The 24,501-nt window shown below is 34.8% G+C and overlaps 1 protein-coding gene across 2 annotated transcripts; it reads right to left on the bottom strand.

Annotated features, from left to right (window-relative positions):
* Positions 1 to 162: 162 nt before the first annotated feature.
* LOC115444865 (protein Teyrha-meyrha) lies at positions 163 to 16,068 on the bottom strand. Of its 2 annotated transcripts, XM_030170817.2 has the most exons (8): positions 15,979 to 16,068; positions 13,572 to 13,638; positions 5,489 to 5,682; positions 2,328 to 2,493; positions 1,957 to 2,132; positions 1,453 to 1,666; positions 1,169 to 1,271; positions 163 to 949 (listed from the first exon to the last, which is right to left on the bottom strand). In XM_030170817.2, exons 3-8 carry the CDS (start codon positions 5,666 to 5,668, stop codon positions 733 to 735), a joined length of 1,056 nt encoding a protein of 351 aa, XP_030026677.1. In that variant the 5' UTR covers positions 5,669 to 5,682; positions 13,572 to 13,638; positions 15,979 to 16,068; the 3' UTR covers positions 163 to 732. The 2 variants fall into 2 exon arrangements, with proteins under 2 accessions (XP_030026677.1, XP_030026678.1); XM_030170818.2 differs by lacking the exon at positions 13,572 to 13,638.
* Between the last annotated feature and the right edge of the window lie 8,433 nt (positions 16,069 to 24,501).

Here is a 24,501-nt window from a genome sequence, read left to right as displayed (position 1 = left end):
TTTTAAGACTTAGGTATTCTTATTATAAAGTTAGTATTAGATACTAGTATTTTCTTATAAGATACAAAATGCTTACGGATATAATACGATGACACGAACATAAACATTTAACTATTAAACGCTAGAGAAACATGAATATTATATTATAATGAAAGTGCCATACCACTGACATATTATAATTATTCAGCTAAGGTTTAAAGTATAACGATACTTTATGTACACAGATACATTATTTAGTTAAAATCGACAACTATACACGAATGAATATAATGTAATGTTACATTGCCAGCCTAATCTATTGCTGACATATTTGATATTTACGATCACAGTCCTTTTGAGACAGATCAGTCACAAATTATTTATTTCCGTAAATATTTATGATTTCCAAACGATTTTATTTCCAAACGGCCAGCCCCTAGATAATTGATGTTAACATTATTTAAGGTGTCAGATTCAAAGCTATTGAAATATATATATTAAACAATACTACTTCACATAAAGACAGGATACACCTCGCTAACATAGAAATAGAGAAAAATGTGTTCCTCTATCAGCAATAGTAGGTAGTCAGGACCTCAATTTTGTATCACATAAATATGTCTAGTGCGTTAAAACCTAGACTTACTATGTAAACAAAGTTTGCTTTCACGAACTCGTTTTCAAATACGCAAAATTGTAAGCCCTAAATATACTATAGCCATACGAGGATGCAAATGTGCAGTTTGCTTGAATTTAGTTACGGGAATCAGTGGAGGAGGGTAAGTTTTCCCCATCGGGCTTGTGGCGAGCGGCCTGCATGTAGGCCTCGGCGGCGAGGGTCGGCCAGGCGTCAGTGGGCGGCGCGGCGGTGCTCGGCCACGGCTCCGAGGTCGACACCTCGGCCGGCCGCTCCAGGCTCTCGGAAGTCTTCGTTGTGCACTCCAGCGACAACGGCTTTGGCGTCTCAATTCTGCAAAATGGCCGACAGTTAAATTTGGCAACATAAAAGATAAACTTATTATTAAATTAAGTAAAACTATGCTAACTGAATTCTTTCATCTCCTTTTTTTATTTAGAATCTACTCAGTTACTTATGTCATAGTAAATGCAATGGGAAATCAGTAGGGTTTTAGTACGGGAAGACGTGTTAAATACGGAAAGGTTTCGTGGACTCTAATTAAAGGAATACCTCACGCGTTCTGGCGATTGCATGGCGTCGTTTGTGCTCGAAATCTCCAAGTCTTCGGCGTAGCCCAGGTGCAGCTTCTCGCCGTCGGAGCGATGATCTTTTTCTACATTTAGAACTCATTTTTTAGAAAGACAATAAATTTTTAAATTAAATAAAGTTTCCATCTGGTGATACGAAATTGGCTTCCTTGTTTGTTTTTATAGAATGTAGAAACAAGTTGGCCGATTGATGAGTTGCTACTTTAAAAAAAACATCTTTATTACTCAAGCGGTATTGATAATTACCATCAACGTTAATAGCCGCCTCGGGCCATCCGAGCGAGTCTCCCTCGACGTCCACGGGTTCGTCCTCCGCGTCGTAGGTCCTGGATTCGCGCGGCCGCTCCTCGCGCCGCTCCTCCTCCAGGTCGTAACCCAACATGCTCTCGACGGTGTGGTGGCGCTTCCTGGTACGCAGCTTCAGCCGCCGCTGCCGATTGGCTCGGATGCGCTGGTACGTCTGGATAGAATTGCGATTATTACTTATTCCAACCTTCCTGATTGCATTTTTATAGAAATCTAGCTTTTTATTTAATAGTATCAAGTGCTATTGCTAATCAACTTACTATGTCAGCCAAGTAACTCATGAGAACGCTTATGACCGGGTGCTGTTGTGACCAACTAATAGAAATTTTGAGACATTGTCATGATCATCCAACCCGAGCAATAAGCACCTAAATAGTAGCTATGTTTGTGTTTTTTATCTAGTTGAACTTATCAGGACACAATGATCTCAAGTGTAGCACCCACCTCCCATCGCGCATCTTCGTCCTGATGGTGCAGGGAGTGCGATGGCGGCGCGGTGTCCCGCGGTAACGCGCTCAAGCTGTACAGGTGCTGCAGCTCCTGAAGAAAGTGTGCCTGGGCCACGCCGGGGCCCAACCGAGCGCCGCATACGCCGCACGACGACTTGCGTTCCCCGTCCGCTGTCGATTCAAAAAGTTGGCAATCTCAAAAACATGAAAATTGGTTTTAAAATTTTAGGAAATGTAAAACTAAGGCTGAATTTTTAATGTGTTGTACAAATTTTCAATATGACTATCTGAGTAATTCACTAACCAATAAGCTACTTCACAAAAGCCGACTCGATTCAGATACAAAATTAAGTCAACAATACTTACAAGAAAAGAAGTCGTGTGAGTCGGTGCACGTGGGCGCGGCTGGCGGTTCGTCGTCCTTGCAGGGTCGCGGCGAGGCTGAGGCGGCCGACCCTGGCGAGCTGGTATCATCCCGCGCCGCGTACCCGTGTCGATACAGCGGCGGGGTGTTGCTCTCATCGCGGACACTCTGCTTTCCAAAAAAATATTTAAGTATGCCATTATTTATGCACTTTATATAGGAATTGTGTAGATGTCCAGAATATCGAATAGAGTTACGCATCTATAAGTCTAACGTCAAATTAGGATATTACTATGGCCGCGTCATCGGTGCGTGCTAGGCAGAAGACAGAATTAGATACACCTATGACTTATCGATTGAACGACATCTTGCTTTTTGTTTTAAAGTAGAGTTTAATGAATGTTCTTTGTTTAATAATAGTACCTAATGTTGCTACCGTGCTTACATTTTCTTTAATTCTTTTAAACGCCATAGATTTTCAATAAAGAAAAACCGACTCCAACATCCATTGCAATCCAAAAAATAATTAAACTTAACATGCACAATCCATATAATCTTTTTCTATATCGAGTCTTAATGTTTATATGCGCATTAAATAGTTATTTAGAGTCGGTATCTAATTTAAATAGAAAATCTTTGTTACATATTATTAATATATATAAATTATTTACCCGGGATTCGAACCCAGCACCTCACCGCTATAGTCGTACTCGTACTGCGTACACACAACCACGCCACCGAAGCAGTCGGGATGGATAATGGATTACAGTGCAGAATATGTGGTATACGGATTATTCCATCAACGTTCGTGGCAAAACGCATGAGAAGTCTGTAATGGAAGGTAACGCCGCTCTTTGGTTCCCGGGCAGACAAAATATGTTTGAGTGGTTCGGACTTACGTATCTGGCTGCTGTGGTACTGAAATTCACACGTATTTCAATCCATAACGTAAATAGGAAACCTACCTTAATATCTCTGTCATACAATCCTTTATTCAATATTTATCATGTAATGACTATCGTGCGGTAGAGAGATGATATTTATAACTCGATATAAATAGTGTAGCTTATGGGTAAAAATTCAAATGAGAACATATTTTTTTTTATTATTACAAATTTTACTTTTTTTGTGAAATTAATTTTAAAATATATAATAAGTATAAGTGTCATATTATAATGGTTGATATACTAGTCACAGCGAAACCAAAGGGACTTTCTAAACAATTTAACAGTTTTTAAAATATAACCTATATCCTTAAGCACTTTTGAATCAAATTAGTTATTTAATTACGTTATGTTTTTTTTTCTTTGACGTATGTAGGTAAACATTAAAACGTTTTGTTATTAGGGCTAATGTTAATAAATCCATCTTGAAACACCCGGAAAGTTTTACGTCCACTTATAATGCATCCAAGGGCGGATCCACAGAGGTGTCATGGAGTCATGACACCCCTCCCCCCTCCCTTGGGCTGAGTCCAGGACCTAGGTGGACCACTAATTAAAATTGTTAAACATAATGTTTATATATATTTTATGTCACAATATAAATTTTCCTTAAGTACTTTCAATATTTAATTAATTTAATATAATACTTTGACGGCATACGCATTATTCGGAATCGACCGCATCAAGAGTTTGAACCACGGCTACGCGACTCCCCCCTGGCGCCAAAGCTGGATCCGCCCTTGAATGCATCCCAATTCCGTTATTGTTCTCTCCGCATCGTGTTGTGCAAATTGTAAGCCGTGGCCCCGGCATAATCCGGCTTTCTTAGCTGTAAACTAACATCAGTGTTCCGATCCTTTTCGACAACATTATAAATAACCGATATTATTTGTAGGTATCTGGTGCAACGTCACCTGATTATCTATTAAGTTAATTATGGTTATAATATTTCTAAATAAGCTCAGCAAACCATTGCATCTCTACTTACCCATCTTAACATACCTCCATCATACATGACTGTAGATATTTTAACATTATAAGTATTAAATTATTTACATCCAGTTACTTGTATAAAGGCTGTTTATTCCGCGTGATTGACATTGGACAAGTGCTCGTTACAATTATAATTATTCATATATTGCACTGAATAATGGTCCGCCGATTCAATATTACTGTTCGCAACATAATTGTAAATGTTATGAATGAAATACTATTGTTCACCGAAATTGGTTCCATTAGAAACATAATTGTGGTTAATACATATTTATTAGTAAAATACGGGTTAATCCGAACTATGTTTGCTTCATGCGGCTAAACGCAGTGATTATGGCGTCATTGTGGAAAGTGATTATAGCATTTCAGCGTCATACGTAGCTTTAAAAAATCTATTTCTTTATGCACTTGTCTCACCGCCGGTGAGGAAGCGATGTGCTAGCTTGTCCGACGTCGAACAGAATACTCGCTAAGAGGCTCCCAGCGGTCATTCCGAGATACAGAGCGAGTAATCGCCCGCTGCACTCGTACACCTCTTTTAGCCCTGCGCTAAAACTATCAAAACTTCACACTCGCTTTTCCGTGGTTACTAAATCGTTTCTAGTTTCTAGTGTTATCCGCTACTTCTTCATTGTTGGCCGTGAGACGTGCCTAAAGGCAGTCATTGCGTTTACTATCAAACCTGCGTCTTTCTCATCAGTGAACCGAATTAATTTACTTTAAGGCAGGCCTGAACGATATTGACACAAAATAAGTAGGCTAGAAACGTTCACAATAACGAAAGCTTATACCATCGCAGCCTCATTGTCAACTTCTAAATTAGACGTTTTAGTATATAATACAATATGTATATATAATACTGCCGTGCTATGCTCGAACGCGGTATCTCAAAAAAATCTCAATCTTGATTTTTATGTCGTCAGCTTAAAGAAATACCCATCTAATGAGCGTACCTAAATAACGGTATCTTGTTTAGCACTTGTTAAAAAAACCTTACAAGAGTGTCTCTATCTCAGTTTTACATACAAAACTATATTTACAAAACTTCAATTATCTCGAAATAACGTTTCCCTGACATACCGCTTTTGTGCTTAGCATGGCAGAATAGTGAGGGCTATTTTCTAAATATGATTACCGCTAACGTGTTTAATCAATGCCGCCTAAATAGTCTAAGTTTCCCGATCTATAAATAATAACATGTCTGTAGTATGTTATGTTATACGTACCCTGAGCGCCTGGCCAACTGTCTGTCCGAGAGCATATTGCTCTCCAAGGTGCCGTGCGAAAGCCTTCCCCGGGTACAGGGGGTGGAATGCGCCCCCTATCGGGCGAAAAGCACCGCATCCGAAACTCTGAAGCGCTGGATGAAGGAACTGCGGTGCCATGTGATGAAGGAAACCCTCCATGATGGGTGGGTGCTCTAAAAATATCACGTAAAATTTATATATTTTCAAAATAGGCAGCTGTACTTACTTGCGCAGAGTGGTTAATCCATTAAATAATGTAAACAACTTCGGCCATCTGACGCGGCATGAAAATTATTTCAAATATACAATCAAAACATTAAGTTGCTGTGATGCAAAAACATGTTTTTTTTTTATATGGACCGCTCAGCATCTTAAACAGCAGGTACAAATACTCAACATATAAATATTTCACAAAAAATAAATAAATACGTTGATTTCACAACTCTTAAATAAATGCATTCGCTTAGCCTCCACTATCGCAAGGTCGATAATAGTGAAAGTATAAATTGTGATAGCGACCGTAAAGACTTATTTTCATTGATTCTCTGGCTCTGGAATGTCAACTTATCAGCAGGTTGTCGGCTTATTTTCCAATAATCAACCAAAAACTTTATCCATCATATAAATTGTAACCGGACTGAATAAAAAAATCCTGCATGGCATTGATAATTTATTTTTAATTTGTTTATATTGCATTTAATCGTATGAATATCTTTTATTTGATTATTGAAAAATTAGTCATAATATTTACTACTACTGTAAATCAGGAGAAAGTATTTTTAACAAATTTAAATTTTATTTTGTCAAAAAGTTCCTTGTCTTAGCTTGCTTTATCTGAAAATATTTAAGACTCTAGGAGTAGATGTGTATGCTTTTCAATTTGAGTTGCAAGTAATGTGTTCCAAATACAGCATTTAAAAGGGATGCTCCGAGCCTATGGCATCGAATACAAGGCTGCCACCTTTTTAACGCACAATCATATTACAATTTATACGGCTTGGTAAAAATTATGGATTCTGCTATGAAAGTACTTTTGCAAGATCTAAATATTGATTTCCTTATGTTTAACACGAATATAAAAATATAACTTAATATACGTTTTAGACTAGTTCTATTCATACAATAAAAGTCTGATACTTTAATATAAATTGCAGTAAAATTATGTTTAACTCTAGAATTGGCAGCCCTAGCGCTGGTTATTTGACGTAGCCATAAGCCGTGGCTAAACCGAGACTGAGAGTGCGGCTGTCAATTTTCTTGCTCCGGCCTAGTGTAGCTAGGAGCTACAACTAAAAGCAGTATGCGATATACAACTCATATTTTAGCTATAGGCAAAACGGATTTATAGCTAAAGGATGGCTACGAATAGAGTTCCCTAGTTCACTATTATAAGATCCATGTTCATTTTTACTTATGGTGCAAATATTACATTAAAAAATTTCATGTTGGTAAAAGTTAGAAAAGTTTTCATGGTTTGCCCTTTATTTATGTTTCGGGATTATTGGAAATGTCACTAAACGACTCAGAGTTATGTGATGTATTCAGTTCAATTTGCATATTAAGTATAATATAGCAACGTGTTATAGAGAGCTAGCTAGTTTAGCGTATACCTAACCTAATCCACAATAATGATTGAGTAATTAATCTATTTATAAATTAGATCTTGTCTTTTTTTTAAAACTGGAAATAATGTATTGTAATGTAAGTTTCATGCTAAAACTTATAAATACTTAAACCTTTTTTATTTACTGATATAAATACGGCAATCTAAAACTTGTTATTTTTTCACATTTGTATGTAATTTTTTCGCTATTCTAATTTATTGGTAGATTGTATAATATTATAATACATACATAGCTACCTACTGAATGATGTTAATCTATTTTTTTTATTCTCCATAAAATTGACTTATCATGGTCTCTTATTTTTAACGATCTCCAAGTACTTATAATAACTATAATAACCTTCCTTGCAAGCTTTTCTTTGTCATAAGGAAATACTCGTTAAAAATCGGACTAACAAATTCATTTTGTGGTAAAAATGACTCCTGAATAACACGAATTGCATTTAAAACATCATCGCCATACTAAAAAGTTATAAAGGAATATATTCTTTCACAGGAATCGATCGTTTGTAATGGCCGACGAAGACAAACAAACATTAGGCATTACGACCACTTAAAGCATGAAACCACGCGCGGATAGAAAAAATGTTTGTTTTGAAATCGTTCATTATTGCTTTCAGTGTGGTCAGTGCACGATTAGTTTGTGACTGCCAGACTGCGGCAAATGGCCAACGCTCTAGAATAATAAACAATGCTAGTTAACGCGGGCATTCTTATATCCGCATTATTTTTTTAATTTTATCGGACTATTATTACAGTCAATGAGCGCATAAAGCCAGTGACAAAAATTCTTTACATGTAACTTGAGAAAAAAATATTCCCAAAGACCTTTATGTAAACGATTTTCTTTTATGTTGAAATTATGAAATCAATTAAAATTTATTCAGACTATTTATTCTAATCTTCTACAATACATGCAAGTATATTTAGCACAAAACCACTGAATGAATTTTCACAATTCACATCTCCGTAACGGATCGTATCAAAATAATTCCCCATTTCGAAAGACTAATCACATCAAACTACGATTCTCGTTCCCATTACAGCTTACACAGAAACCAATTATCAGCGAATTCAACGATTTAACACAGATCTGTACGTATTTCTCTAAAGAAATTTAGTATTTGTTTCTGAACTGCATTGCGAGTTGCTACAATGCTTGGTTTAATTTGGGCTAATTAACGATACTGTACGGCGATACAATCTTGATCGCAATCTCCTACCGAATGCGAAGCTCTATTGGATGCGGGAAATAGATCCTTTGTTGTCAGGAAATAGATACAGTGAATGGAGAATAATACAATTTTGAGATCAGTTATGCTTGTAAGTTGTGTATGTAACAATTATGGTAACAGCAAGAAGGCTGTTTGTCCCTTGGCATAACTAACATGGCTTAATTAGGATGTGTCAAATTAGAAAAAAAGGCGCGTGAGGGTGAAAATTCTTTTTTTATTTTACAAAAAATAATCTGCCGTATTCTGTTCCAGATATAAAACATAAAACTTCTCGAAAAGATTTTGCTATTTTCAAAGTTACAGTAAATTATTTAAAAAAAGGTAACTTGGAAAATATCAGCCAAAAGTCGAGCATCAAAATCAAGCCCTAAATTAATTGCTCATCACGAGAGCCGGTTTAGTTTTGCGTTAACCAATTAGCGTAATGTGTGCTTATCACTGCCACATTGTGTAACAATCACAAGGCGTCATTAAACCCCGGCTCCATCCGTTTGACCCCCAATTACACGGGTAACATCGCGTAATGAGTTAAGTGTTGTCGGTGTAATGTATCGAGAGCTAACAATACTCCTTTGATTGGAGGGACGGTATTGTTGTACTAAACAACCGCAGCTCTTGCAAGCCTCCGTTTGATCTCTACTATTTAGACTTCGAGTCCTCTAGGTGTAGTAAATACGGTCCTTTCTCGTTAAATAATTATCTGACGAAAAAGAAACGGAAGAGGTTCCCAATTCGGCACATTTTTTTATGTTACACGCATACCTGTTTACAAAGGAGACCGATTTTGATAATAATTTTTATAATGGATAGGGTATATCCGGAGTTGGTCCCATAAAAATTTGTCACGGACTCCAGAATTGGTAACTAATATAATATAAATGACGTATTACTTTTTTGTTTTTTTTTCAATTATGGGTATTTGTTTACCTTTTATTATACTTAATTAGCTTACAAAAATATCTATACAGAACACTTATAAAAAAAAAATATGTGCACTTGTGGTTTAAAACTGCTGTAGCATCTATTTCTATAGTGTGTCACGTTAGATTAAATTGTACTTAATTGTATAGCAGCGTTAAATCTAGTCGGTGCGCCTTGACTCGATTTCCGGCGACCATGTTTATGTCACAAAAGTAGTTTTGTTAGAAAAAATATATTTCACCGATCATCACATCATCATCATCATCACCAGCCTATATTTTTGTCCACAGCTGGACATAGGCCTCTTCCATTATGCGCCATTTTACCCTCTCTTCGGCCTGTCGCATCCAGTTCTTACTAGCAACCTTTCGCAGATCGTCACTCCACCTACCTGGAGGGCGTACTACTCTACGTTTGCCGAGCCGTGGTCTCTACTCAAGAACTCGTTTACCCCGATTTCATCGATGATAGCTGATATATTTTCCTACACAATTTTTACTGGGCTCATTGCAGGACAGTTTTTATGAGGCCTTTAGATAAGTGGTGGCACGCTGTAGTTATTTGGCCACAACCTGCAGCTCACGACGGAGGCAGTACCGCTATATTACAGTAATCACCATGAAGTTTGCTGTTGAGTTTCGTATGGAGCGAAGATTTATGGAAACCCGAACAAACTGTTCTGCTTCTTTAGTCTTGGCAGCGCATTCATAATTTTTTCGGATAGTAGGTTTTATAGACGATAGATATGACATACACACTTGCTTGTTTGCCGGCCGGGATTAAAGAAACATTAGCTTCTCTTGTGCATATTGCTTCTCGAACATAGCCATGGTGTGTGTTGTATAGAGTTGTATACTGCCGTGTTAAGCGCAAAATCGGTATGTCAGGGAAACCTTATTTTGAGATAATCGAAGTTTTGTAAATATAGTTTTGTTTGTAAAACTGAGATAGAGAAACTCTTTTAAGGCTTTTATAACAAGTTCTAAACAAGATACTGTTGTTTAGGTAAGTTCATTGGATGGGTATTTCTTTAAGCTATCTGATGACATAAAACTCAAGTCTTTGATTTTTTTTTTGAAATACCGTATTCGATGTTATCACGGCAGTATAGCGAGCCACAATTTCTATAACCGTGCAGTGGCGAAGGGTGACTTTTTCCAAAAGGGAACCCAACACAACGTGTAGGCGCTACTAATGCATAAATGCGGTTTGCAAATCGTTCCAACGATAATTTATTATTTTACATAAGTTACGAAAGGAAAGCCGCCAGGAATCGAGTTATATGGTCCCTGTGCTATTGTAACCCGGTAGATAATAAGTCGATACTGTCGATATACTATACACTATCCTGGCGGCTAGTCAATTATGCCTAGCGTAGCGTAGAATTTTTTAAAAGGTAATTAAAAATGATAATGCTTTGTTCATTGAATTATGTAAAATACTCAGAGCATGGGTAAATTGTGTGAACTTTTTCGTTAATGCATATATTATTTAATCGCTACGGCAGCTTTGTAGTTTTCCATTCAAAAAAGCTCAATACGAAGTTAAAATGTATAAAACCGATATATTTTCTTCAATCCCCCACAAATATTCTATCTGAGTTTTCCAAAGCGATTTCGTTAATATTATAATTTTACCTTTTAAACTTTAATAGTATTGTTTGTTTAGCACACACTGTGGGCGCATCCTTAGACCTACTTAACAACAGTTGGTGCGCGTTACCCGCAACTATCTATTCTATTGTCGTAACGTGTAAACAGTTAGAAAAGAATAGTATGGGCGGAAACGTAGGCGATAAACAAACGTAACGTAAACGTTATGAGACGGCACACGCGGTGGACGACGGTCACTCGTGAAGTGTTTACACTACTCCTTATGAGTTATGCTTACTGCACTGAGATAAATTGATCGTGTGATTGTTCAAACGGATCGTGTTTTAAGTTGTTGCACAGGACGGTTGTACGTAGTTATTAAATGATAGTGGCGAGTTGCAAAATAAAATCATGTTTTAGGGCCGATTTATAAAGTCTGGTAAAAGTTATTCGTTAGCGAAAATAAAAGATAATTTCAAAATGTCAGTTTTACGAATAAATATTGGTGTAATTAAATTGTTTGCTTTTTTAATCTGGTAATAATTAATATGATTGATAACTTTTATCGGATGATTTAAAATCAATTATAATTACATAAATGTTTTAATCATATATTTTTTCTATAATTAGACACTTTATGACGCGTTAGGATTAATTGTATAGTATATTTTTTATAATAAAATTAACTTATACTTAAATTTCAAAAATGTTCCAAAACAATTGCCTAGGCATTAAGTTCTTGCACAACAATTTGTACCAACTGAACTAATTTAATTATTACGAATGTGGTTACAATGGGAGATTTCATGTCTCTTTCGAATACTTACATTAATATTTTAATAACTTTTATATTCTTTGAAAACATTTGTATCTTATCCGTATGTCTGCATTCCATCTAACTCCTGCTTTAACTAACGCCCAGTAAAAAGCAAATTAAATTATTATTATTATTACTGTAACAGCGGTCCATTTTGGCCCATAGCGCCCCGTGTAGAGAAACTCCAATTAGAATTTAGACTTAAGCTGAACTTGTTAGTGGGAACACTGAGAACGTAGACACCGTTCAATTTGCGACAGGCACGACGATGTAATAAGCAAATGGCGTCACGGATTTGAGACGGTCTGACAAAGGTATTGATAGGTTACAACTACACGTATAGTGCGTTGTATACAGGGCTAGGGACTTGGTCCGGCGGTCGCCTGAAAATCAACATCAAATCCGGGCGGCACAACGCGGCTCGTAAGGCACGGTGACCCTAACATAACCGCTCAGTCGCCCCCCGCGAAGGCTGGGCGGTAGTAATAAAGCACTTTCTTCGCGAAACCAAAAAAAAAGAGTTATTCTCGGAATGTAACGTTGATATTGATAAACGCTGTACATACCTTCAACAGGCAATCATCAGAAATGTAAACCATATTGTCATTTCCTGTAATTTTGCTAATGCGTATGGTGTGTAAATGCGTAAATAAAATGTGTAACGTCTGTATAACAGAGGCGAAGGGTCCATGTAACTAGATTCCTGCCGGCCTACCCATATTTAGAATTAATGTAGAATCGAATTATCTTTGAACGACTTGCAGACCGCATTCATGCATATTAGTATCTATATGTTATGTCGAGGTCCCTTTCGGAAAATTTCATCTTTCGCCGCTGCTGTATATGTAAAACAAAGCCTTAGTGAAAAAATATTGTTTTAAGTAGTAATGTTAACTAAACTCATCTCTAAATATATTATAATAGATATTAAATTCAATAACTGCCTCGGTGACTCCGCGCCACAGACGTAATTGTATTGCATGCGCGGTGCAGCTACCGCTCTGTATTTTCGCATTAGAATCCCGGATCGGACAAATTTATATTGGGTTCTAAGTACTGCTTAATATCAGGACTCGGGAATTTATGCTCGGAATGGTCTTCACGATAGTCATAGACTTATCACATAAGTATCATTTGTTTTCGTATTGTGATTAATATGTTTTTAATGCGCACAATAGCATATTTTCTGTACATATATTATTTTTGTGTTTATATCTAAGGACGCTGTGACATCTTGACACACGAAAATTTCCAATAAAATAACGATTAATACCAATTTGTAATAACTTTTGGAACACAAATTTGGTCCTGATGACTGGTCTATAACTAACTATACTGTTTAATGACTAACTGTTTTTTTTTTTGTATATGGTTAATAAACAAATAAATTGAAGTTGTAAGTAAGGTGATTAATGTAGTTGTTATAAGACCAATACATTAGATTGTAAGGCAATAAAAAGGAGGTAGTGGCTGCAAAAGAAATACGACTGGGGCCTGATTTATGCGCGATAGGAATGTACCACCCCCTTTTCAATAAGTTCGCAGATAAGAATCATTGCGACGTGACGGTGGTCATGGCATGCAATTAAATCTTTTTTTAAGTGTTGCTCGTTGGGCGAGAAGAAATCCATTAGAACGCTGTTACAAAATCGACGACGCGTGCGGACGCGATTTGATGCTCGTGTTAAGGGTGCGTTTCGATTGTGTACAGACAGCATAAAAGTCTATGTTTATATCAGTTTTAAACAATTTGATCATTCTATTTCAGTCTAACAGTTACTTTATAACTAAGCAGCGATTGCCGTGTATTAAATTAAACATATTTTTAAAGGAAAAATTCGCCGTGCAGATACGGTTTGAAAAATAGTTTTACCATTTAATCACATTCGAGTAAATATAACTCCATGATGTAATACCCCGTACAGACTGCTGAAGAATAGCTGTAAAATAATGACGAACTGTGAGATAATTTTGGAAAAAAAAACACTGAAAAACTCTTTTTTATACTAATCAGATAATGAAAGGCCAGTATTTTTGTTACTGATAATGCAGATACGTTTAAAAATATATTGTCATAAATAAAATCACTATTATTGATGTTTAAATCTTTGGTCAAATAAAACTATAGACTTTGGTCGGCGTTTAATTTTTTACCCCTCGTGGTTTTATAGACTGCTATTTTGTTTATAAGATCAATAAATGTGTGTATGGTTTATTTTTTTAAGATGTTAAATTAACAACAGCCTTCAATAATAAAGTAAAATATAGTTTTTTAAATTTTGCTACAGTTACCAAAAATTAACAAGTTATTGTGCTATTCACTAGCTTTTAATCACTAGCTAAATATATTTAGAAAGAACTAATGTTCATCAACACATCCGATAAAAAATTTGTTAATATTGTTACTCGTTTACTTTTGTTTTGCGAAATAAATTATTAATAATATTTTAATATACTCTATTAGGAAATTACTGTTAAATACTTCTGTATAAATTTATTAGAATTATATGGAATAATACGTTTTTATAGTATAATATTACCACGCAACCATTTGAATTCATTTGTTTATCCTAACCGTACTGTTCTGTTGTATTATTAGCATGAGTGAACGTCATTTCGGTGCGGTTCTGCTACAAATGTATTTGATGATAAACTTGTATTTAAAATTCTTATTATCTGTGGTAAGAAGTAATAACAAACATGTTAGTCAAAAAATACCACAGGTAACTTAAATTATTTAAATTCAATATTTGACCATACGTACATGAAAGCGTTCATAATTTCTTAATCTGATTAACTATGTTAATATCACATTTTTATTGCGAATGTGCTATGATCGGGGTCGTCCAGCGCACCGCACAAGCGAAATTAATTCGACGCATTGATCTATTAATATTTATAGTATTAATTTGTTATGATAGCCATTAATTATAATTAACTCGAACAAAGGCAACAATGGCGACGTCGTATAATTAAAGTATCATAAAACCCTATTAATTTCATCCAATATTTATCGACAATGCTAATTAGCTTAACAACCAAAGCAATTTTATTCCACTAGATGTAAATCACAGTACGAATAATTGGTTGCAACCAAACCTGTCACTGCTCTAAGCTAGTTTTTACGTAACTTTTGATTGTTCCTTCAGGCAATGCCTTAAGATAATTTATTTATTAATACTATAATGTTAGTTTTCATCTATAGTTTCAACCAAGTAGTTTAAGGGCTACAATACAAGTAGGGACAATGCAAGTTACAGTAATACGACACCTATTTCAATAGCATTAGGTTGAGCATCGCTTAGCGTTGATATTTGTTCGTCACTGGTAGTTGCCTTATTTTATTAAGTGATATCGGGTTATGGAAAGCTGGAAATTGGAATTACTTTTTAATGTCGCTACCTTAAAACCTAGATCAAAAGAAATAACATATTTTACTAAATATAAAACGTTTGAAATTATATTAAATTTTAAAGTTTTATCGTTGAATTTTTATTTAGAGTATGTTAGAATTTGATATAAACAGCGTGACTGACTAACAAGAACTGAATATTGGATTCGTTAGCAAACAATGTCTTGGCGCGCCGGTAGAGAACTGTAACAATTGGAGCAATTAAATTGATGGGATTGCCCACACGATGGCAAATAGCTATTGTAACTTATTATTAATATAACCTATAGGATTTTTTTTAAATAAACTACTTATACGTTTTTTTTAATGAATTAAATACTTTTTAAACGTTCATTATGATCCCTTGTTATTTTTTAAATAAATGAAATGTTGTAAAAAGTGTTTAGTGTAAGACTAATAATAATATAACAATATAAAAATAATACTACACTACATACCGCAATTCCGCAGTTAATTAGTCTGTTCACTTGTATTAATTACCCTATTAACACTACTATAATCTTGAATACTAAGTTAGTATTGATTTCGGGACTTAGCTTTAGGAAACTGCAAACCTTAATTTATATTGCACGTAGTTTTCACATATTTTTTTATTTGTGTCTTATTTAAAATTAGCTTTAGAAAGTACCAAGTTTTGTAGATGAGTGCAATGTAATAAATTTTTCAACACATATTTAAAATAATTGTATTTTTTTTATTTTGAAGATTTAATCTAAAAACTGCACGATAATCAATCTATGTCACTTTTTCAATCTACAACCCTCACAACAACCATTTTAAAGCACAACATTTGATCAAATAAACTGACATTTACGATAAGTATGTTTTTAAATGACCGCTTCCGAAGTGTAAAAAAAACTTTACGTACCTTGCAGCGGCGGCTCACTTCACTAGTAGCGCGTTAGCTCGCGTGCGTCTGCGAGCAGCGTCGGGTCGGACTGAGGCCGCCGCGCGTCGCAGCTGGGCGGGCGCGAGCGCGACACGCCTCTCCGCCTACACCGATGAAAAATATCCCGCCGAAGGATTACGCTATCTGGAAACTACGATTTTCATATTGGAACAAATTTTATATCAAAACTTCTCTTCATTTACCGTATGTACCTTACATATTCTTAACTTTATGTATAGGACCAAATATAGGACTTCGAATAATTTTGAACTGAAGATTACGTGTCCCTGTAACTGATTAATCTAGTGTGTGTACTGTGTAGGTCCTGTATTTATTATGTTACTGTAAAGCCACAAGTATGAATATTTACATGGATTTGTAAAATGATCATAGCACATATATCCAAGATTTAATTTCTCCAAATAAGTTCAAAATAACATATATACTACATACTCATTTAAATAGGCAAATATCAGTAAGATTTTGCCTCTTACATTCTTTAAGCCGGCAGACGAGTTGATGGGTAATACAATGGTAAGTGATATCAACTCTGGGCATATTCTAATAAAAGGCCATAGTTCCGAAGAATCAGAAAAATGCTGCCGACGCTAACACAATTCTAATAGGTACCTATTACCGGGTGAGTTACTTTACTCTTATATTCTCGAGGTTTAATTCTTATGAAGGTAAATGCATACTACCTACTCCTTTTTTTAGCGTAGAGGGATTAAAATATCTCTCGCAGGCATCGCGATATTACCATCTATGTTATATCAGAATGTAAGGAATTCCGCAATAAAAAATTTTGACACTGCAGCCCATCACCAGAATGTCATTTAAATTCAGACCTTAGATGCATGTTAATAACGCAACAATTTATTACACTAGCCACTACAAGAAGTCATAAAAATGAGAAATTATTTTTAATAACATAGGGAGAATCAGTGTGTTTGCGGTAGGGTGACAGGGCACAATATTTTGCCCACTAATACCGGGGCCCTATTACCGAACATTCTTTACTAGCGTAATAATAGCGGCGAGTCTTACTTTATGACCTCCCACGAGTTTTATGTGAGAATAAGACCCATAGATTATTTGGTGGGGCGGCTCGCGTTAATTGTGAGAATTCTGCAAACTTTCATTTTGTAAGTATATCGGCAATGAACTTTACTCATAGATCTAAACATTTAAAATCTGGATGAGAATAAATCGAAATAGATCACACCATTAGAACTTAAGGGACCTAACTCAAAATTTATAAATTTCCTGATTTTGTTAAAAGAACGACTTTCCACAGCATGCTTTATAACCCTACGACATAATAAATATAACCCTACGACACAAACTAATACAAACAGAGATTATCAATGTCGACGACCGCCTAATACATTGTCTCCTAAATTATTTTAATTTTTTTTAATTTTTTTCCCATAAATCTTATTTTTTGAGTTAGATAACCTTAGATCTAAATGTGCGAAATGTTCTATTAATGTTCCGCGACAGTCAAGGCCTATGTTCCTAGTTAAAACTATGCCTAAAATCATGTTGAACACACACATACACACACACACAAGCATGCCTTTTATCCCCGAAGAGGTAAGCAGAGGCGCAACTGGTGCAGCTAATTTCTGCTGTATGTATTACGTCCCATGACGTGATAGGAGGCTAACCTATCGCCATGTCCTGAATAAATTCCAGACTCCGGGCTAATACTGAATACAAAAGCCGAATGCAATCCATACGATTGCTTTAGTATGGTGTCAATATTGACAGCTTGTGGTTGTGTACGGAGTGACGCTCATAATATAAGAACTCGAGTTTAAGTATAAACCTGAATGTTAATAAAAAATATTTGTCAAATAAGTAAAATTATTTGTTATTCAAGTGAATAAATAGGTCATAACAGTGACGTTTTGATTGCCATTTTAGTTCAGATTTTGAACATATAGTTTATATGGACGTTCGTGTCTATACAATATACGCCAATGTGCATCATATTTCAAACTATTGGTGAATAAATCACCGAATAACTTAGTGAATAAATGTAATTACGAATTAAGAATAACGAAATACACACGAATCCGTTGTTTACACACTCGTGTTCGTAACAAATCGTCTGTACTTGGCAACTATCGAAATTGGCAGTAAAAAAGGAAGTAAAATATTGTTTTATACCTATTTGGAATCTTAGTAAATATTACAAAATCGATGGCAAAAACAAAATATTTTAAACATACTTACTTAGAAGATTTTAAGAGGCAAAAAACAAATAATTTGTCGTTACTAACTACAAAGTTACTCTAAATTTTAAAAGCAAGCCCATCTTTGCTAACGAAGCAGGTGGTTTTGTAAGACAATAAAAAATATATGAAAAGCTTAATTTGTGTTTTCTGATTAAGAGAATAGGAGGAAATATTGTGATAGTAGGTCGAGGCTGACTGCCGCCACATCGAACCCATTGATAACCACAAGGCTCTTGCTTCCCAGAATGTAACACGAAATATTGCTCAAATATTTTTTTAATTTTTATTCATATAAAAGTACTACGTGCGACCTAACCTAATCATAAGTTATAGTAGAATTCTATAAGTGAATTAGCAAACGATTTTGTCTGGTGCCTAGACCATTACCACTTGGAAGCTGGTTAACTAACATAAGAGCTCACATCCTTATTGCAAGTCAATCTCAGTTAAACGGTAAATCGTATGCGTCAACACCGATCAGATTTAATGTGAAAATTATACCTAACGGACTGATTCAATATACTTGTTCAACGTTTTATTAAATAGTAAAGTATTTAAGAAAATACGCGTACTGTAAATCTTGGTATGTTACAACTTATACTTTTAACAATAATTGTCACGTTGGAATATTAGATTTAAATCTTATAAGAAAATTACTTGCATGTGAATAGTGATAGTGTATGATAACGATAAGTATTTGTTAGAATTTGTCATTCCCATATAGTCCATTGAAAAGTTACATTTGGGGTTGCGTTTTTTAGAGGACGCAATTTTATTTTTTTGAAGTGTAGGGGGGGTCAGTCTAAAGCTAAAACCAAGTTTGTGGGGTCGCCACCCTTGTCCCACGGCCGCCATCTTGAAAATAAGGGTTGAAATGGTTTTTACGATGTATCTCTTAAACTATTTATCTGACAAAAAATGTATAAACATTTTTTGTTGCAAATTAAATTCTCTACAACTTTGGTCTTGTAACTTTTGTCGTAGAACTATAGATAAAAAAGTGATAAGCGAAAATGTTAAGAAATTCAATGTTAAGCAATGTCCATTGCAACGTCATCAGAACGTGTGTTTATAAGGTTCATAATACTTTTTTTGTACTCTCATTAATACCCAAATACCCAAGGGACTATTAGGGAACAAAATAACATCTGCCTGCTATTATTATTATTATTATTTCTAACCTCTCTTATTGTAAGAATAGCTGATAATATTGTGTTGAAGTTGTATTAAGTAAGTTATTTATTAGCATTTTGACTTTTAAAAGGCTTTTAAAAGTCAAAATGCTAATAAAAAAAAAGTAGTTTTCACTAAAGTTAAAATCGTGTCTAAAATCATTCGAAATCGTCTTCACAATTAAAAACAGAATAAAATACATCCGCACGTACAGAAATATGTAGCACAACTAAAAGATATAAGTTGAACGACAACTTCAACATAATATTATCAGCTATTCTTACAATAACAGAGGTTAGAAATAATAATAATAATAGCAGGCAGATGTTCTTTTGTTCCCTAATGGTCCCTTGGGTATTTGGGTATTAATGAGAGTACAAAAAGTATTATGAACCTTATAAACACACGTTCTGATGACGTTGCAATGGACATTGCTTAACATTGAATTTCTTAACATTTTCGCTCATAACTTTTTTATTTATAGTTCTACGACAAAAGTTACTAGACCAAAGTTGTAGAGAATTTAATTTGCAACAAAAATGTTTATAATTTTTTTGTCAGATAAATAGTTTAAGAGATACATCGTAAAAAACCATTTCAACCCCTATTTTCAAGATGGCGGCCGTGGGACAAGGGTGGCGACCCCACAAACTTGGTTTTAGCTTTAGACTGACCCCCCCTACACTTCAAAAAAATAAAATTGCGTCCTCTAAAAAACGCAAGGTAAGGCCTAAAAAATGTAACATTTCAATGGACTAATACGTAACGTTTGCCTTAACGATTGTAAAAAGCATACGCCTTACCTTGATGACGTAAGCAAACGTAAGCAAAGCATAAATATGCTACGGATCCACGAATATATTATTAAGGCGATACCTCAAGGTCCATTTTCATACATTTTGTTTCGGCTTTAATCTGGGTAACTAAACAAGTATTGGCAAGTAAAGAATTTAAATTCACGTCTAGTTAGTGATTAGTTCTCGCAGTTGAAAGAAAAATGTAAAAATAATTAATAATCATGGATATTTCTGCCTTTAAAATTTCGTCATATTAAATTTTAAAGGCCGAAATATCCATGATTATTAATTATTTTACGTTTTCTTCAACTGCGAGAACTAATCACTAACTAGACGTGAATTTAAATTCTTTACTTGCCAATACTTGTTTAGTTACCCAGATTAAAGCCGAAACAAAATGTATGAAAATGGACCTTGAGCTACCACCTTAAATGGGTTCTGTCTGCATGCACAGAATGTACAGGTAAAGACGAAGCAATGTATGGTGAACTTGGCTTTTTGTGTTTGTGATAGAAATAATTAATAATTCATCGGTCCATTGCTACTGGTAATCAACTCTGAACGTGTTTTCACAAATTAATATGAATTCTGATTGAAATGACACATATTTTTTTCTAAAATATTTTTGTCTATTACTTGAGTATATAACCAAAATGTACAGTCAGCCACAAATGTAGCTGAACAAATACAAATTGTCAAATCGCCTTTACACCTTTCTGTACTTATCAACAATCGTTTTTCTTTAGTTAAATAAACTTTAAATGGTTGACTTTATTCAAGATAAAGAATAAATATTTCTTTTGAAGTTAATATGTAAATGCGTATTGAAATTGTTCAATCATTTTTGTGGTTGACCACATCGCAACATATTTCTGTTGCAGAAGTATTTCTAGACTATAAGCCTTATTAATAAATGTTCTCCTCGGTTATACGTTTTCTTTCGTTTCCTAGGAATAGGGTTACCATCCGTCCGGAATTCCCCGGTTTTGTCCTAGTTTGAAGAGCATCCAGGGGGCCGTCCGACAGGGGTTTTTAAAAAGTGTGGAAACTCTTGCTGTCACGGGAAATCCATTTCTTTTCATAGATAAGCCATAAATTGAAATAAATCTTAGTTAAAATAAAACTAAATTATAACGAAGTTTTTTTTTTGTTGCAAAAAGTATTCTTTCCGAGATGTTCGCGAAAAACCCATATTTCGCCCAAATGTCCAGGAATTTTGCCGTGTTTATTCGGCGTCGGCAATTTAGGTGATGGTAGCCCTATATGAAGGTAAATGTCACTCAACATGACTAGACAAAACATCGAATACTTAAGTAGTAAGTACCGTCATTGTTGTTAGGTACGTTTACGTTTCATAGTAAGACAATTATAGTTTACGACTTTGTAGGATATAGGTAACACATCAGCAGTATTTATCTGTAAAAATCAACTAGAATTACCTCATAGGTATATTTTCATAGACGGCATATTATATAAATATTTGCTCGTTAGTCAATTAAAAAAAAAACGGACAAATGCCAGTTGTCCTTGCGCATCTTCCGTACAAAATTGTAGGTGCGGTATTTGTATTTAAGTCCATAAGTTCAAACTGGACAAACTTAACATTGCCATTTTATCCCTAAAAGATTATTGAACCAAGCGCAAATAATAAGTTTGTAATAGAACATTTGCATTCTTGTTATTAAAATATTTACATATGTAGGAACGGTTCTCAGAATTCTCCTTTGCATTTGCTGTAAGACATGACTTGTTACCAAATTGCATGATTCAGGTCGACGGGAAGTACGTACTTCTATAGATTTTAATTCCCTTGTGAAATCACAAAATATGTGAGATATAAAATGTCATATCTTTTGATTGTGTTTTATAAGTATAAATTAAAATTTAGATATATTGCAACTATAAAGTAATTAATTATTAATTTAAATAAAGTCAATTCATTGAGCGACACCTTATACAACCAAAAGTAAACTCACTCGTTGAGACAGCTTTGAGGACCAAAAAGTAAAAAGATAGGTAAAGTTCTTTATATTAACGAAATTGGACAAACTGACTGTTCCTCCAACCTGAATAAGTTATGTTTATTGGTCTACCAACAATTGATGCGGCTATAACAGGCCTTCTTTTGTGTCTGTGGCAGTGACAAGTGGAACAGGGCACACAAGGTAATCTCTGCACCGAAATTTTCTCGAGGGCGGATGATCCGAGTCCCTATGACAAGGCTTGGAATGCGAAGCGATTATGAAACGCCATTTGTCAAGTTTTTATTGGGCACCCTAAAGCAGCGTCTATTGTGTACCCCCCCGCTCGCCCCTCCGCCGCTGCTGCCACCGGACCCTCGTCACGTCGACGTTAATTCATAATTTTTATAACTTGTTAACATTTTGCGGATTATTTGCGGCGCGCTCGGTCGCGGCTCCCTGTCTATTGCTGTTTAATTAAATTTTATCCGCCTTACTTGTGTTCTTTATTAGTAGGTTTGTTACGTTTTCTTGTAAGGGTTGCTGTTCGAATATGTTTGGGCAACAAACATTCACCGAGAGGAATTGTCCTAGATATTATGTACTGAAAGATTAGGTTACAAATTTAAAAGCTTTCACGATTCTTTCCCCACAAAACTATTATATAGTACGTCTTCTGTTACGATATCATGGTTTCATTAAATTGTCTTTGTTCATTTCAGTTAGACTCTGTATAATGTAATAACACTGTACCTAGTTCTCTATTCTATTCAGCTAAGTCTTTATCCGCCACACTATCCTTATGACTATTAATAAACTTCACATAGCCAAATTTTTTTAGAGAACTTTGAAGTGGGCCAGATTCAGCTTACTGTTTTTTTCATAGTAATCTAAAAATAACTAAACATACTTATTTCGTAAATGCAGAGATGCTTACCTAGGCTAAAGATCGAACCCGATATCTCTGTCTCTATCCGCTCAATTCCTGGTGAGTGGCAAGATAACATAATTCTTGTATACAAAACTGTAATAATAGTCTTTTATAACATTTAAATAATAATATAGGTACGTATTTAGGTTTAAAATAATGCAGAAGCATAGCATAAATGTAATATAGAATAATTATAATATTCTACAGCCAAGCTTATAAACCGACGTCATGAGCATCCAAAAAAGATCAGAAGAACCTTACATTAAATTAGTTATGCAGTCTGGATCTCAAAATAAATTAAACATTATTTAAATCTAGGCTGGCCTTACAATTCGTAATCAGATACTTTAATATCTTATTCAAACAAACAGAAAAAACTTCACTGTTATATCTTCCTACTCTTCAAACATTAAATAATAATTATTAGTCATTCAAATATTTAGTAATTGACAAGTGAACAAGCTGTATAATAATGTAAACATGTAGCATTTTCCAATTCTAAACACGCATTGACAACACAAGCGTGTCCACGTTTTAGCCACGCGTTATTGTGATATTAATCGTCGATATTAAAGTTATGTTTGTTGATCCGGACAAGCATCAATTTATCCCGCCCGGCCAGTCAAAGAGCGCTGCGGCGGCACACAACTTTAATATCCTTTGAAACATTGCCTCGACTTCGCAGACACGTGTGATCTCGCCTAGAAAAGCGGCAGGGTGTTTACCGAATGAAGTTTAAAAAGGAAGAAGGTTATGGAAATATGTAACATTTTTAATATTTATTTTTAACTGTTAATCAGTAGTATGTTGGAATTTAATGTCATTATCATAGTTCATAGTAATATTATATTTTAGTGTGAAGAACAAAAATAGAAATGGTCCAGTTTATTATAAGGTTAATAGTTAATACTAAGATATTGCCTACCCGTATTGGACTATTCCATAACTACAATAGGTCTTCTGTTGTTATTGTAGACACATTAATTTACTTATAAAAAGGATATTTAATGAAGTATATTACTATACGTAGATAGGAACATAAGAAGGTATTTCAAAATGTACTTAACAATATTCTTTTGCCTTTTAAAACCTTAGTACTTTGACGATTGTTTCCTTTAGAGGTCAATAGATAAATAAAAGTCTATAACTATTAAATCCTAACTGCAATATAGCATGATTGTAAACAGTTACTGCATTAGACTTTATCTACCTATATACTGTTTTAGTACGAAGCTAGGTCTTTATTCACAATTATTAGCCAATGTGCGTTGTGGCTAGTCTAATAGTTAGTACAGGCACTTATGGGCATGGATTTTAAAATTCTTCTTTCTGCATATGAGCACAGCAAAGTGACTCCAGTGTACCTAGTTGTAAGTGGGGTAGATTCCGTTTCAATG

This window comes from Manduca sexta, chromosome 27, assembly GCF_014839805.1.
Source record: "Manduca sexta isolate Smith_Timp_Sample1 chromosome 27, JHU_Msex_v1.0, whole genome shotgun sequence".
In the NCBI taxonomy this organism is placed as follows: domain Eukaryota; kingdom Metazoa; phylum Arthropoda; class Insecta; order Lepidoptera; family Sphingidae; genus Manduca; species Manduca sexta.
This window is presented reverse-complemented; position numbering and strand designations above follow the sequence as displayed.